This window comes from Saimiri boliviensis, chromosome 1 (genome assembly GCF_048565385.1).
Source record: "Saimiri boliviensis isolate mSaiBol1 chromosome 1, mSaiBol1.pri, whole genome shotgun sequence".
Lineage (NCBI taxonomy): Eukaryota > Metazoa > Chordata > Mammalia > Primates > Cebidae > Saimiri > Saimiri boliviensis.
The window spans coordinates 181,334,087-181,348,219 of NC_133449.1; the positions used below are offsets into that span (position 1 = coordinate 181,334,087).

At 37.4% G+C, this 14,133-nt stretch overlaps 1 protein-coding gene and 1 non-coding gene across 2 annotated transcripts; one reads left to right on the top strand and one right to left on the bottom strand.

Annotated features, from left to right (window-relative positions):
- Positions 1–223: 223 nt before the first annotated feature.
- On the top strand, positions 224–330 carry LOC120365629 (U6 spliceosomal RNA). Its single transcript, XR_005580518.1, has one exon. It is a non-coding gene; the product is annotated as a U6 spliceosomal RNA (small nuclear RNA).
- Positions 331–5,653: 5,323 nt separating this feature from the next.
- LOC101048673 (small ribosomal subunit protein uS2B-like) lies at positions 5,654–6,573 on the bottom strand. Its single transcript, XM_010339137.3, has one exon. It carries the CDS (start codon positions 6,512–6,514, stop codon positions 5,654–5,656), a length of 861 nt encoding a protein of 286 aa, XP_010337439.1. The 5' UTR covers positions 6,515–6,573.
- Positions 6,574–14,133: the final 7,560 nt, after the last annotated feature.

Sequence of the window (14,133 nt, forward strand, 5' to 3'; positions counted from 1 at the left end):
TAAAAGGTAACCTTGGTTTCAGTGAGACCACCAATAATCTGTGTTCTCAAATGACATTTTAGGATTCTTTCCTGGAACTTTGCTTTGAAGGAACTTAATGGATCTATGTTTAGGAATAGCACTGCAACTGCCCTGTGAAGGCCCTTACTATATTCTGAACAAGGGTGAAATTAAAGATATTTTTCTCAAAATTAATATGTTCTCTTTATAAAGACACACCAAAGTGCTTGCTTCAGCTGCACATATACCAAAATTGGAACAATACAGAGAAGATTAGCATGGCCCCTGCACAAAGATGACAAGCAAATTCATTAAGTGCTCCATAGTTTTAGGTGTCAGAAATAATGCCACACATCTACAACCATCTGGTCTTTGACAAACCTGACAAAAACAAGCAATGTGGAAAGACTTCCCTATTTAATAAATGGTGTTGAGAAAACTGGCTAGGCATATGCAGAAAGCTGAAACAATCCCTTCCTTACACCTTACACAAAAATTAAGTCAAGATGGATTAAAGACTTAAATGTAAGACCTAAAACCATAAAAACCCTAGAAGAAAACCTAGGCCATACCATTCAGGACATAGGTATAAGCAAAGACTTCATAACTAAAACACCAAAAGCATGGCAACAAAAGCCAAAATTGACAAATGGAATCTAATTAAACTAAAGAGCTTCTGCACAGAAAAAGAAACTATCATCAGAGTGAACAGGCAATCTACAGAGTGGGAGAAAATTTTTGCAACCTATCCATCTGATGAAGGGCTAATATCCAGAATCTACAAAGAACTTAAACAAATTTTCAAGAAAAAAAAATAAAGAAAACCATCAAAAAGTGGCCAAAGGATATGAACAGTCACTTCTCAAAAGAAGACATTTATGCAGGCAATAAACATATGAAAAAAAAAAAAACTCATCATCACTGGTCATTACAGAAATGCAAATCAAAACCACATTGAGATACCATCTCACATCAGTTAGAACGGCGATCACTAAAAAGCCAGTAAACAGCAGATGCAGGACAGGATGTGGAGAAATAGGAACACTTTTACACTCTTGGTGGGAGTGTAAATTAGTTCAACCACTGTGGAAGACAGTGTGGCGATTCCTCAAGGATCTAGAACCAGAAATATCATTTGACTCAGCAATCCCATTACTGGGTATATGCCCAAAGGATTATAAATCATTCTACTATAAAGACACATGCACATGTATGTTTACTGCAGCACGATTTACCATAGCAAAGTCTTGGAACCAACCCAAATACCCATCAATGATAGACTGGATAAAGAAAATGTGACACATATATACCATGGAATACTATGTAGCCATGAAAAAAGGATGAGTTTATGTCCTTTGCAGGGACAGGGATAAAACTGGTAACCATGATTCACAGCAAACTAACACAAGAACGGAAAACCAAACACTGCATGTTCTCACTCATAAGTGGGAGTTGAACAATGAAAACATGGACACAGGGAGGAGAACATTACACACTGGGGCCTTTTGGGGGTTGGGGACTAGGGGAGAGTAGCATTAGGAGAAATGTATAATGTAGATGATGGGTTGATGGGTGCAGCCAACAATCATAGCACATGTATACCTATGTAACAAGTCTGCATGTTCTGCACATGTACCCCAGAAGTTAAAGTATAGTAATAAAAAAGACAGACCAAAAAATATTCTCATAGCTCTCTATATCAGGAAAAGAAATAACTTCTCCTGAACAAGGGCTTATTTTTCTTTCTTAATGTCAAAACTCGTATGATTAATCTAGTGTTTCTTTTTTGTTTGCTAGGAAATTCAGAGCTAAATTGGTAGCTCACCTGTAATGAACTTACAGCATGCTTTCTGTATATTAAGCTTCATTTTGTTTCTCTCTCCTTATTTTCTGTTCAATTTTCATTCAATTACTACCTAATTTCCTCTCTGGGCTTTTATTTATTTGCTATATCATATTGTCTGATTCTTTGCAATCATATTGTTTGGAACAGGCAAGATGGAAATGCATTTTAAAGTGAGATCATGTTCCAAAAAGCACTATGTTATTTTTGGATCTTATATTTTGAGAAAGTAGGTGGAGCCTTGAGTGACACAGAGCCCTTGAGGATATAACAGGTGTGCTGTAAGATAAATTGGAGAACTTCCCTTTTTAGTGACTTGTTTTTTGGCCAAAGTATTTAAGATGCTCCATATGCTTGGACAAAAATTGTCTTCTTAAAAAAAAAATAAAAAAAACAAACACAAACCATAAAAGTTACTTTTTGGACATTCAAGGAGGTAAAAGAAAAATCCAGACTGCTTTGAAGGAGTCTTCCTGCACTGCCTGCAGTGCAAAAGGGTATAAACACAGCCCCAGATGCCAGATGTTTTAGCATAGCTATGTGAAGAAATACTCCCCTTCTTTATTTACACTTTACAGCAAATATTTTACCAAGAGAAAGCAAAGAATGTTGATGTTCCATCAGTTAAGCTTCAAGCATAACAAGGCCCCAACGTCCAAAATACCAGTCTTCCCTAAAGTGTCCTTCAATGTGTAGTGATAAACATTGGGCGTTCTATTTTCTAGTATTCAGAAATTATTATTAGGAAGAAAGAAAAGCTGATAAGACTGATCAATCACTTTTTTCAAGGTTGCCAGGATCTAATTAAAGTTGTCATCATTGTTTTGTGGTTTTTTTTAACTAAAAGTCCATTTATTATTTGTAAGTTTACATGCGCGTGTGCGCAAACACACACACACACACACACACACACACACACACACACACAAACACAAGGGAGAAGGGAGAAGGTAACCACTTTTCCCACCAGCCAACTGCTTCAACTTTCTTTGAAAGGCATTTATTTTTTTTATTATAGAATCACTTTCCAATCTGGCCATATTCTTGATGATGGGAAAATACTCTTAATGGCAGTCTCACTATTCGGAAAACTAACTTGTTTAAAGCAATTTTATTTTTTTAAGATGGAGTTTCACTCTTGTCACCCAGCCAATAGTTCAGTGGCATGATCTCGGTTTACTGCAACCTCCTCCTCCTAGCTTCAAGAGATTCTCCTGCCTCAGCCTCCCGAGTAGCTGGGATTACAGGTGCCTGCTACCATGCCTGGCTAATTTTTTGTATTTTTAGTAGATGAGGTTTCGCTATGTTGGGCAAGCTGGTCTCGAACTCCTGAGCTTAGGTGATCTGCCCGCTTCGAGTTCCCAAAGTGCTGGGATTACAGACATGAGCCAACATGCCTGGCCAGCACGTTCTTAAGAAAGTGACCATTTGGATATTGTTACCACCGAAGGTTCTTATTTCATACTCTAGTTAGTAAATCAAAGGAAGAAATAGTAAATCATCCACTTAATAAAGCATCAAAGACAGACCCTGCTGGGAGTGACTACCAGTACCAGTTCTATCATAATCTGTCAGGAAAGGCCTGATGCTTGGATAGCAAACTCAAATAGGCTGGAAGAGACTGAGAGAAGGAGGGGGCTTCATAAATCACACCACAGCGATTTATTCCAACATGCAGTCAGCAAGCAAGGGAAGATGATACAAGTATATTCTACACACAGTTCATAGCAAAAGATGGATATATTATTTTGTCCTTTAGAATTGAAGATCATATTAAACTAAATTTCAGAGATCCCACAGCCCATTACACTTAAAGAATTGCCTTTTTTTCTTCCTAAGGTCAAAATACAGGAAATTCAGCTCAATAAAAGACCAAGGAAAAAGTAAGGTGCTACAATGTTGCTGCCCACCTTATCAAAGTGGGACCTTTGAATAAAAGATCAAAGAAATTGAGCATTCACAGGAATCTTCCTTAATCCAAACAGACAGAAAGATTAGAAGAGATCCTAAATTACCCCAAAGTTTTGTCACTGCCCTCCAGGTGCAAAGAGAATCTCAATCTTATCTAATGAATAATGAAGGTCATAGCAGGAGACTGGGGTCCTGACCTCCTGAAAGATTACAGAAATATGAAACAGGCCTAATACGAAGTCTCATCTGGAGAACTAAAGCTAATTAAAATAACTGGAACAAAGAGGAAGTTAGAATGGGTTTTGAGATTACTAGAATATTGACTTCACATTTTTTGGAGGGGTAAATATGACCACATAGAAAACTGAGATTAACATTTTTCTATTTCTGACTTTTTCAGCATGTCTTTGAAAGTATGCGTGCTTCTACATCAACACATCACCTTGTACTGTCTTCTATGAATGAATCTGCTATTATTGAATCAGCCTACCACCATTAACAATGAATACCTTCCCCTATCCTGTTAACTATAATTTACCCCCATAACTTAACTACTGTCCTTTCCAAAACCATGCCTTCGCAAGCTGGCAAGCCAAGAATGACTTAGGTAAACATGTACTAAAGCAGAGTTAACAGACCGAAATGGGATCAAACCCAGCATCTTGGCTTTACTCCACCAGATGCTAAGAAGGACATTGAGACCCTGTATGGAGGACAAATACTGAACCACAGGATTGCATGTAGCATGTTTACATTTTTATTTATTTATTTTTTGATTTAGAGGTTAGATAGTTCTTGTTTCGACACCATTAAGTTTAGGCTGAGATTATAGTAATAACTAAATTTAGTGGACCTTTAAATAGCATATTAATCATATTTACACCAAGTTCCAATGTCAGGGGGGCAGACTTTGCAAATGACAATGTATTTAGTATTACCTCCTAAATAACATCAAACAAGGGTGAAGAAAACATGAATTCTAAATCTGAGTCCACAGTTATTTCACTTTGTACAATGGTGAGTTCCTGCTGGGTCTACTCCCAGCACTGTGTCATGGCCTTTAAATGATTCATCTCCTTTAATTGTCATAAGAGCCCTATGAGGTAGATATTATTATTTCCACTTTACAAATGTGGAAACTGAGGAGAGACATGAAATAACTCATCCGAAATCATGCAACTAGGAAGTAGCCCAAACTGTTCTCCACTGTACTCATTGGCTTTGATTAATTCATCTAGTTCACCCACGCCTCTATTCTGTATTCCCCATGAATGTTCATAATTAATGAGCATCTAGCTTAGCAATTTGCACAATAATTATGCTACCATTTATTAACATTTCATTCAACCACTTCAAAATGTTTTTGGCATAGTCATCTCATCTAATTAGACCAAAGTGCATTCTAAATAGACAATTTGTGTCAACATATTCCAAGACATTTATCCTCTGCTGAATTGCTATGTTTTTGAACTATTTGTTTGATATTTTTTGAAAGTCCTGTTATTTTATTGGGAAAAAATAGCTGGCATTCAATGTTTATTTTTTAACACTTTCTACATTTTGGAAAAGATGATTTACAGTGCATAACATATTCCTGTAAGTTATCCCTGACCTTTCTTAACTCATTTGGTCTTTGTAATATGAATATACATCTCCCAGTGAGCCTCTTTTTTCCCTCATGGTCAGGAATTTGGGGAAAGGAATAAGTCAACTCTCAATTTCCTGCATGAATAGGTAATTCTCTTTCTTTGCTTTTCTTGCCTTCTGTCTATATTCTGTTTTTATTTTGATCAAACTCTTTTTTTTTTTAGAAACTCGATGTTTATTTTCTATGAATCTTATATGTTGTTTAAGAGCCCACACAAGAACAACTTAAGACCACTCAGTGGTTGCTCCTACTCATTCAGTGGCCTGAGCAGTGGCAGCTGCAGACCAGTCTTCCGTGGCAGGCTGGGCACTCCAGTCTTCAGTAGGGAACTGCTGGATAGGCACAGAGGGCATCTGCGCGCCTTCAGACCAGTCGGCAGCCTCAGGCTGAGTAGCAGTGAACTCAGGGGCTGGAGCAGCCCACTTGCCCTGAAATTCCTCCTTGGTCACAGCCTTTTCAGCAGCAGCCTGCTCTTCTTTTTCAATCTCTTCAGGATCTCTGTAGAAGTAGAGATCAGGCATGACCTTCCACGGGTGTTCATGGGAAATGGTGCCACACATGTGCAGAACTTCCCAAGCCAGCATCCACCACATCAAACCCAGTGAGTGAGCTCCCTTGTTGTTGCATGGGATGGTAATGTCCACATAGCGCAGAGGAGAATCTGTGTTACACAGAGCGATAGTAGGCAGGTTAACATAAGACGCCTCAGTGAGAGGCTGGTTGTCAGCCCTTGGGTCAGTAACCGCAAGCAGCCGTGACTCCCAGAAGGCTGCCTGGATCTGGTTGGTAAAGGTTCCAGGAGTAAAGTGGCCAGCAATTGGAGTGGCTCCAGTGGCAGCAGCAAACTTCAGCACAGCCCTCTGGCCAGTATTCCTGGAGGATATGACACTGACATCAGCAGGGTTTTCAATGGCAACAATGGCACGAGCTGCCAGGAGAAGCTTCTCCCAGGTCCTCTTCAGATTTATGATGTAGATGCCATCACTTTTCCTTTTACAGATACACTGTTCCATCTGGAAGTCAAGATTGGTGTCACCTAAATGGGTTCCTGCTGCCAGGAACTTTAGGACATCTTCCTCCTTCATTTGCAGGACATCAAGGTCTCCGGACATTGTGAAAGTTTCCCTTTAAGTTACGACGGGAATCCAGAACAACATCGTTTGGAGCCCTTGGCGGGTAGCGCGGAAAGGCTATTTTGATAAAACTCTTAACATTTTCTGACCTCTATTTACTTTTCTGCTAATTACCACAACTGGAATGAATTGCCTTTTTTTAACACTAAAATCAAATGTTTACTGTTGTTTGACCTAAAGAAGCATAATGCTTATATGGTAGGTATGGATTTCAGAAGAACTTGTAATTTTTGTTTAGAATTTGCTGAACAATATTTATTATTTTATTTTAAACTGGCAGATAAAATTGCACTATTATGTACAATGTGATGTTTTGAAACATACGTACATTGTGGAATAAAATTGCCTATTTTATAGTTACGTTTCTTTGTGGATAATCCCAAGGATTTATTCTCCAGGTAATTAATTAATTAATTCCAATAAGGATCTTGTTTTCTCTTTAAATTTAAATTAAAAGTAAGTTTTACCAAAATATCAATTGTTTCCATCATATTTTAGATCTAAAAAAGCAAACAGAAACAGATCCATTATTCTAGACTATGAAAAATACACTAGTGGTAATGGATAATAGTGAGGTATTGGTAACAATTTTTTTTAAACTCTTACTTCTTTATTCTAAATTTCCTTAGAAAACACAACTATTCTGCAACATTGCTAACTTTATACTGGGAAATGTGTCCTTTTTAGCAGATTTGGACATTTTGTTTTCATCGAGTGCTTCCTATCATGTTGGCCTTATGTGATGCAGAAACGCATACTCAGAGGTCCTTTATGCAATCTCCCTCTGCCACTGAGACCTTTCCTACCAAGTGCTTGTATTACTGGAAAGGGGTCCTGATCTAGACCCCTGGAGAGGGTTCTTGGATCTCGCATAAGAAAGAATTCAGGGTGAGTCCACAGTGAAAAGTGAAACCTAGTTTATTAAGAAAGTAAAAGAATAAAAGAATAAAACAATAACCCATATTGTTACGGTTATTTTTTGATCATATGCTAAACAAGGGTAGATTATTCATAACTCCCCTTTTGAGACTACATAACTTCATGATGTTGAACCATGGCATTTGTAAACTGTCATGGCACTGGTGGGAGTGTAGCAGTGAGGACGACCAGAGGTCACTCTCATCACCATTTGATTTTGGCGGGTTTTGGCCGGCTCCTTTACTGCAACCTGTTTGTCAGCAAAGTCTTTATGACCTGCATTTTGTGCTGACCTCCTATCTCATCCTGTGACTTAGAATGCCTTAACTGCCTGGGAATGCAGCCCAGTAGGTTGCAGCCTCATTTTACCCAGTTCCCATTTAAGATGGAGTTGCTCTGGTTCACACACCTCTGACACTTGTTCAGCCTAAGAGCCATTGTTTAGAAATGGCTGCAGCAGAGGTGAAGCTCACAGAGCCAGCAGTGTTGACATTCTTGGGCCCCCGCCAAAGTGGAGGGAAATATTTTTTCTCTTCATCCAAAGCATCTTTAAAATCTTGATTCTGAACTGGCAGCTGAGACGCCTTGGAACTCAGGGATCGATTTGGCATTTGGGCCTGCAAAGAATTTTCTACTTTTTATAGAAATGTCTTAATGCTTTAATAGAGAAGAAGCACTTTGTTTGTATTGGTAGAGTTTCACACACTTTTGTTTCATAGCCTCTTTATTGTGTTTGGACAGTGGTAACCCACTCCTTAGGGTCAATTTTAGGGAACTTCAGCCCACTCTATACAGACATCGTTAATATTGCTTTCATTTGAGAAAGTAAAGCATTTCACCAAACTTTGTTTCTCTGATTCGAATTAAAGAATCACAAAGCTTGAGAGATAATACCATCTTATTTTACCGTTAGGTTACCAGGGACCCAAAGTGCTAAAGTGATTCATTCAAAATCAGAATGAGGACCAGAAGCAACTCTGGAATGTCATGTAAGCCAAGTTGACCTGAGTTGCTATCCCATTTCACCTTTCCTTAACCATTTGGCTTGTGTCACCTCCCAGAGAAAGTACTGTGAGATTAAATGTGGTCATGTACATTAGGCTCCCAACCCCCACCAATCTGTAAACTCAGGTCTTCCCTTGGCCTCTCAAAAATTCATATTGGGTTGTTTGTTCTGCTCTGTAAAGGAAAGAGGTTTGAATCCAAAATGAAGGGAATATATACATACTTAATTCTGATCATATCAACTCATACTCCCTCACCACAGTAAAAATTCTTCAATGTCTCCTTTTTGTAAAAGTTGGGTAAAATCCAAGCTCCTGTAGGAGGAACTCCAGGATCTAGCCTCCGTCTCTCTCCTAGGGCTTTCCCACTTTTCCACTTCCTCTGCACGCCTCATCTCCAGTCATGCCTCTGCAGTCTCTGGTGAAAATAACTTCCCGCTACAATATCCATCTTCCAACACTCATCCCATCTCCCTTTCTCTATGAATTTCTGAGTGCCCATCCACAAAGACACAATTTTTAAAAATGCCTAAATTCCTCAAGGCAAGGATTCTATTTTATTCATTTTTGTGTCCCAGCAGTTGATACCTAGGTTCCGGAACCAAAGTGAACAATATTAAATCTGTCTTTAGAATTGAGAGATATTACAGTTTAAAAGTTAAGAGCACAGACACTTGGCTTAGATTCCTTGAGTTAAATCTTGGCTCCTCTACTTTCTAGTTTTTGTGACCATGGGCAAGTAAATTAAGCATTTTGTTCTTAGTTCCTTCACATGTTAAACAGGATTCATCATAACATCCACCTTATGGGGTTTGGTTGACAGTTAAGATGTTTAAAACAACTAAAATAATGCTCGATATATGATGAGTGGTATTATTAATAATCTATTATCATGATGGTAACATCATCTCCTCAACATGATTTGTCAAACTCTAAATTACTACAGAGGAAAACATTTTTATATAGTATCAGGAAACATAAGCAAATCAAATTCTCAAAACAGACTGCATTCAACAAATATCCTGACTCCCTACTAACACAAAAGATACAAGGCTATGCTCAGAAAAACTTAACTAAGAATACATCAAGAGGCTAATCAAGCTCTCAGTACAATGAGAAACACAGATACACACACACAAAATAGTAACACTTACGAAATGGAGACCAACCAAATAAGAACACACAATGGCTATGTATTCAGAGCTTGCCACAGCAAGGGAATAGCCACCCTCATTTGCATTTGGCAGACAGTCCTAGACAGGCAGAGGAGTGGGAAGCTTAACAGTGAAAAAAAGGGAAAGCTTCAGGCATTGCTCTGATTGGAGGCTGTTGGCATGGGCAAGTTGTAGGCAGCTAATATAAACAGAGTATCCTATGTAATTGGCTAGGGGTACATATTTGCCTTTCTGTTTCATCATAAGTTGGAAATTGGAGTAAAAATTAAGGAAGCTGTCAGTTTTTCATCAAGTCTTGAGAATTTTAGGTTGAACTAGGGATAGCAGTCCAACTTCCTATAGTCTGTCTTATAGATAGCAGGCTGGCTATCTGTAGCTGAAGAATGGGTTGATATCCTGCTCTGGTTACTGCAGGTTGTGGGCCTGTAGAAAATGAATGTTTCTAAACAAAAGACTGATTTAACAGTCAGCACAATCACCAAGATTTAAAAGTAGAGAAATAGATCTAAATAACTATGCAAATTTAACATACTGTATATATTCAAATTAGTGGATAAAAGATAAATAATTTAGTAAATCATATAGGGATAACACTCTGACAATAATGAAATGGTAATACTAGATTGTTACTTCAACCTGAATTTCAAATAAATTTGAAATAGGTCAAAGTCTTAATGATAAAAGATTAAATTACCAAAATAATAGAATATTGGAGTAACTTTTTTTTTCTTAAAGTCTTTCAAGCAAGATACAAATTTTAAAAATCATAGATATTATTAACCTTAAATGTAAATGGGCTAAATGCCCCAATCAAAAGACACAGACTGGCAAATTGGATAAAGGGTCAAGACCCATTGGTGTGCTGTATTCAGGAGACCCATTTCACATACAAAGACACACATAGGCTCAAAATAAAAGGATGGAGGAAAGTTTACCAGGCAAATAGAAAGAAAAAAAAAAAGGATGGGTCGCAATCCTAGTCTCTGATAAAATAGACTTTAAACTAACAAAGATCAAAGGAGACAAAGAAGGACATTACATAATGGTAAAAGGATCAATGCAACAAGAAGAGCTAACTATGCTAAATACATATGCATCCAATATAGGAGAACCCAGATACAGAAAGCAAGTTCTTAATGACCTACAAAGAGACTTAGACTCCCACAAAATATTATTGGGAGATTTTAACACCCCACTGTCAATATTAGACAGATTAATGAGACAGAAAATTAACAAAGATATCCAGGAATTTAATGCAGAGCTGGACCAAGTGGACCTAGTAGACATCTATAGAATTATCCACCCCAAATCCACAGAATATCCATTCTATACATTCTTCTCAGCACCACATTGCACTTATTCTAAAATTGACCACATAATTGGAGGTAAAACACTCATCAGGAAATGCCAAAAAAAAAAAAAAAAAAAAAAAAAGAAATTATAACAAGTAGTCTCTCAGACCACAGTGCAATCAAATTAGAACTCAGGATTAAGAAACTCACTCAAATCTGCTACTTAGAAACTGAACAGCCTGCTCCTGAATGACTACTAGATAAATAATGAAATGAAGGCTGAAATAAAGATGTTCTCTGAAACCAATGTGAATGAAGACACAATGTACCAGAATCTCTGCAACACATTTAAAGCAGCATGTAGAGGAAAATTTATAGCACTAAATGCCCACAAGAAAAATGAAGAAAATTCTAAAATTGACACCCTAACATCACAATTAAAGGAACTAGAGGAACAAGTTTAAGCAAATTCAAAAGCTTGCAGAAGACAATAAAGAGCTAAAATCAGAGCAGAATTTAAGGAGATAGAGACATAAAAAATGCTTCAAAAAAATCGATGGCTCCAGGAGCTGGTGTTTTGAAGAGATCAACAAAATAAATAGGCCACTAGCCAGATTAATAAAGAAGAAAAGAGAGAAGTATCAAATAGATACAATAAAAAATGATAAAGGGGACATCAACACCAATTCCATAGAAATACAAACTACCATCAGAGAATACTATAAACACCTCTACACAAATAAACCAGTAAATCTAGAAGAAGTGGATAAATTCCTGGACACTTACACCCTTCCAAGACTAAACGAGGAAGAAATTGAATCCCTAAATAGACCAATAACAAGGTCTAAAATTGAGGCAGCAATTAATAGCCTACCAACCAAAAAAACACCAGGACCAGAAGGGTTCACAGTCAAATTCTACCAGAGGTACAAAGAGGAGCTGGTACTATTTCTTCTGAAGCTATTGCAAAAAAGTAGAAAAAGAAGAAATCCTACCTAACTCATTTTATGAGACCAACATCATCCCTATACCAATACCTGGCAGAGACTCAAATAAAAAAGAAAATTTCAGGCTAATATCCATGATGATAAGTGATGCAAAAATCCTGAATAAAATACTGACAAACTAAATCCAGCAGCACATCAGAAAGCTTATCCATCACAATCAAGTTGGCTTCATCCCTGGGATGCAAAGCTTGTCCAACATATCACAAATCTAAAAAAGTAATTCATCTCATAAACAGAACCAAAGGCAAAAAAACTACATTATTATCTCAATAGGTGAAGAGAAGGTCTTTGCCCAAATTCAACAGCCCTTTATGCTAAAAACTCTCAATAAACTAGATACTGATGGAATGTATCTTTAAAAAAATAAGAGCTATTTATGACAAACCTACAGCCAGTATCATACTGAATGAGCAAAATCTGGAAGTATTCTCTTTGAAAACTGGCACAAGGCAAGGATGCCCTCTTTCACCACTTCTATTAACACAGAATCGGAAGTTCTGGCCAGAGCAATCAGTCAAGAAAAAGACATAAAGCGTATTCAATTAGGAAAAGAGGAAGTCAAATTGTCTCTAATTGCAGATGACATTTTTGTATATTTAGAAGACCCCATAATCTCAGCCCAAATCTCTTTAAGCTGATAAGCAATTTCAGCGAAGTCTCAGGATACAAAATCAATGTGCAAAAATCACAAGCATACCTATGCACCAGTAACAGACAGAGAGCCAAATCATGAGTGAAATCCTATTCACAAATGCTACAAAGAGAAGAAAATACCTAGGAATACAGCTAACAAGGGATGTGAAGGACCTCTTCAAGGAGAACTATAAACCACTGCTCAAAGAAGTAAGAAAGCATATAAACAGATGGAAAAACATTCCATGCTCATGGTTAGGAAGAATCAATATTATGAAAATGGCCATACTGCCCAAAGTAATTTATAGATTCAATGCTATCTCCATCAAGCTACCATTGACTTTCTTCACAGAATTGCAAAAACTACCTTAAACGTTATATGGAACCAAAAAGAACCTGCATAGCTAAGACAATCCTAAGCCAGAAAAAAAGAAAAAAGCTGGAGACATCAAGCTACCTGACTTCAAACTATACTACAAGGCTACAATAATCAAAACAGCATGGTTCTGGCACCAAAACAGAGATATAGAAAAATGTAACAGAAAGGAGGCATCAGAAGTAACTCCACACATCGACAACCATCTGATCTTTGACAAACTTGACAAAAGCAAGCAATGGAGAAAGGATTCCCTATTAAATAAATGGTGTTGGAAAAAATGGCTAGCCACAACCAGAAAGCTCAAACTGGATCCATTTCTTACACCTTACAGAAAAATTAACTCAATATGAATTAAAGATTTAAACATAAGACCTAACACTATAAAAACCCTAGAAGAAAACACAGGCAATATCAGTCAGTACATAGGCATGGGCAAGGACTTTATGACTAAAACACCAAAAGCAATGACAACAAAAGCCCAAATTGACAAATGGGATCTAATTAAACTAAAATGCTTCTGCACTATCATTGGAGTGAACCAGCAACCAACAGAATGGGAAAAAATTTTTGCCAGTTACCCATCTGGCAAAGGGCTAATATCCAGAATCTACAAAGAACTTAAACAAATTTACAAGAATAAAACAAACAAATCTATCAAAAGTGGCCGAAGGATATGAAGAGATGCTTCTCAAAGGGAGATATTTATGCAGCCAACAAACATATGAAATAAAGCTCATCATCACTAGTCATTAGAGAAATGCAAATCAAAACTACATTGAGATACCATCTCATGCCAGTTAGAATGCCAATCATTAAAAAATCAGGAGACAACAGATGCTGGAGAGGATGTAGAGAAATAGGAAGGCTTTTACACTGTTGGTGGGAGTGTAAATTAGTTCAACCATTGTGGAAGACAGTGTGGTTATTCCTCAAGGATCTAGAACTACAAATACCTTTTGACCCAGTAATCCCATTACAAAGGATTAGAAATTATTTTGTTATAAAGACACATGCACGTGCATAATTATTACAGCACTGTTCACAATAGCAAAGACTTGGAACCATCCCAAATGCCCATCAATGAAAGACTGGATAAAGAAAACGTGGCACATATACAGCTTGGAATACTATACAGCCACAGAAAAGGATTAGTTCATGTCCTTTGTAGGGACATGGATAAAGTTAGAAAC

What these genes read in the sequence shown, in the direction of transcription:
- LOC101048673 (XM_010339137.3), bottom strand. Translation starts at nt 6,514, where the DNA reads ATGTCCGGAGACCTTGATGTCCTGCAAATGAAGGAGGAAGATGTCCTA.